Source organism: Myotis brandtii, unplaced genomic scaffold (assembly GCF_000412655.1).
Source record: "Myotis brandtii unplaced genomic scaffold, ASM41265v1 scaffold1020, whole genome shotgun sequence".
NCBI lineage: Eukaryota > Metazoa > Chordata > Mammalia > Chiroptera > Vespertilionidae > Myotis > Myotis brandtii.
Genome location: NW_005353406.1, coordinates 770,057 through 771,596, shown reverse-complemented (window position 1 = coordinate 771,596; position 1,540 = coordinate 770,057). Strand labels below are relative to the sequence as shown.

The following is a 1,540-nucleotide window of genomic DNA, read 5'->3' as shown; positions in this document are numbered from 1 at the left end:
GGCCGGTCACTGGCTCTTGTTTCACGGATTGCGGCTTTGGTGTCGAAGACGTGTTTGCCGCCTCTGAGGCTGTACATCTGCGACTGCATTTTCCCAGTTTTATAGTTTTAGATTGTACGTTCAGGTCTTGGACCATTTTGAGTGACTGTTTGCATGCGGTGCAGAGCTCAGGCTGAGGTCTTGTGCACGAGGGCCTGGTTACTCCGCCCGCGGTGAGCGTGTCTGGCGTAGTGTTGATGGTGTATTTACCGTCGTCCTTCCAAAGGGGGACGCGAGGGCCTGTCGCTCCTCGGGCTGTTCAGCTATGACGCTGCCGATTCGCCGAGTCGCGTGTTAAAATAACCCCCGCGTTCTGTGCTGTGCAAGGTCTCGAGGTTCTGCCCTCCCAGGAAATCGTGCCACGACTGGATCGGACCCCCAGATAAACACTCAAACCTGCGGCCCGTTCACTTCCACGTCCCCGAAGACGAGTCCGCAGCGGAACAGAAGCTCCGAGAACTCCGGCAGGAGACGCAGGAATGGAACCAGCAGTTCTGGGCCAACCAGAACGTGACTTTCCGCAAGGTCGGTCAGCGCGGCCGGGCTGAGGAGGACGCGGCTGGCCACTGGGGGGCGCTATGTCCTCAGTGTTCGCTCTGCCTTTGGGGTTGGCGGGTTCTCAGGTCCTCAGAGCGTTTGGGCCGGTGTCCTGTCCTATGACCCGCGAGATGCCCGAGGGGCCTCGCTCTGGTTTACAGCCGCTAACCCGGTGGCGGGATTGGTTCGGTTCTGTCTACATCATTTCCAGGAACCTATGGACGAGGTGTATTTGTGGGGTTTTTGGGTCTTTTTTGTTTTTGTTGACCCTCATCCAGAGGATATTTTTCCATTGATTTCTTTTTAGGGAGAGTAGGAGAGAGAGGGAGAGAGAGAGAAACATGGATGTGAGAGAGACACATCGATTGGTTGCCTCCTACACGAGCCCCGACCAGGGCCCGGGCCAGGGAGGAGCCTGCAACCGAGGTACATGCCCTAGACCAGGGTCGAACCTGGGACCCTTTGGGGTGCCATTTTTAGTTTTCTGAGGAAACTTCATACTGTTCTCCACAGTGGCTGCTATGCATATACTTATTAAATCGATATATAACTACATGAAAAATATCCATCAGCCCTGGCTGGTGTGGCTGAGTGGATAGAGCGTCAGCCTGCGGACTGCAGGGTCCCAGGTTTGATTCTGGTCAAGGGCACATGCCTGGGTTGCAGGCTCGATCCCCAATGGGGGGGTGCAGGAGGCAGCCAATCAATGATTCTCATCATTGATGTTTCTCTCTCCGTCTCCTTTCCTCTCTGAAATCAATAAAAATATATATTAAAAACAATCCATCGGCCCGTTTTGCTCAGTGGTTAGAGTGTTGGCCCTCGGCCACAGGATCATGGGTTTGATTCCCAGTCAAGAGCGTGCACCTGGGCTGCAGGTTCGATCTCTGGCCCCGGTTGGGGCGCATGCAGGAGGCAACCAATTGTTGTGTCTCCCTCACATCGATGTGTCTCTCTCTCTCTC

General features: G+C 54.9%; 2 protein-coding genes across 2 annotated transcripts in view; one reads left to right on the top strand and one right to left on the bottom strand.

Moving 5' to 3' along the window:
* Nucleotides 1–1,540, top strand: part of APOPT1 (apoptogenic 1, mitochondrial) — an 11,713-nt gene that overhangs the window by 3,876 nt on the left and 6,297 nt on the right. Inside the window, exon 3 of the mRNA XM_005856350.2 lies at nucleotides 367–564. Coding sequence (XP_005856412.2) covers nucleotides 367–564 — 198 coding nt within the window. The remainder of the gene's footprint in view (nucleotides 1–366; nucleotides 565–1,540) is intronic.
* Nucleotides 1–1,540, bottom strand: part of BAG5 (BCL2-associated athanogene 5) — a 19,129-nt gene that overhangs the window by 14,074 nt on the left and 3,515 nt on the right. The window lies entirely within an intron of this gene.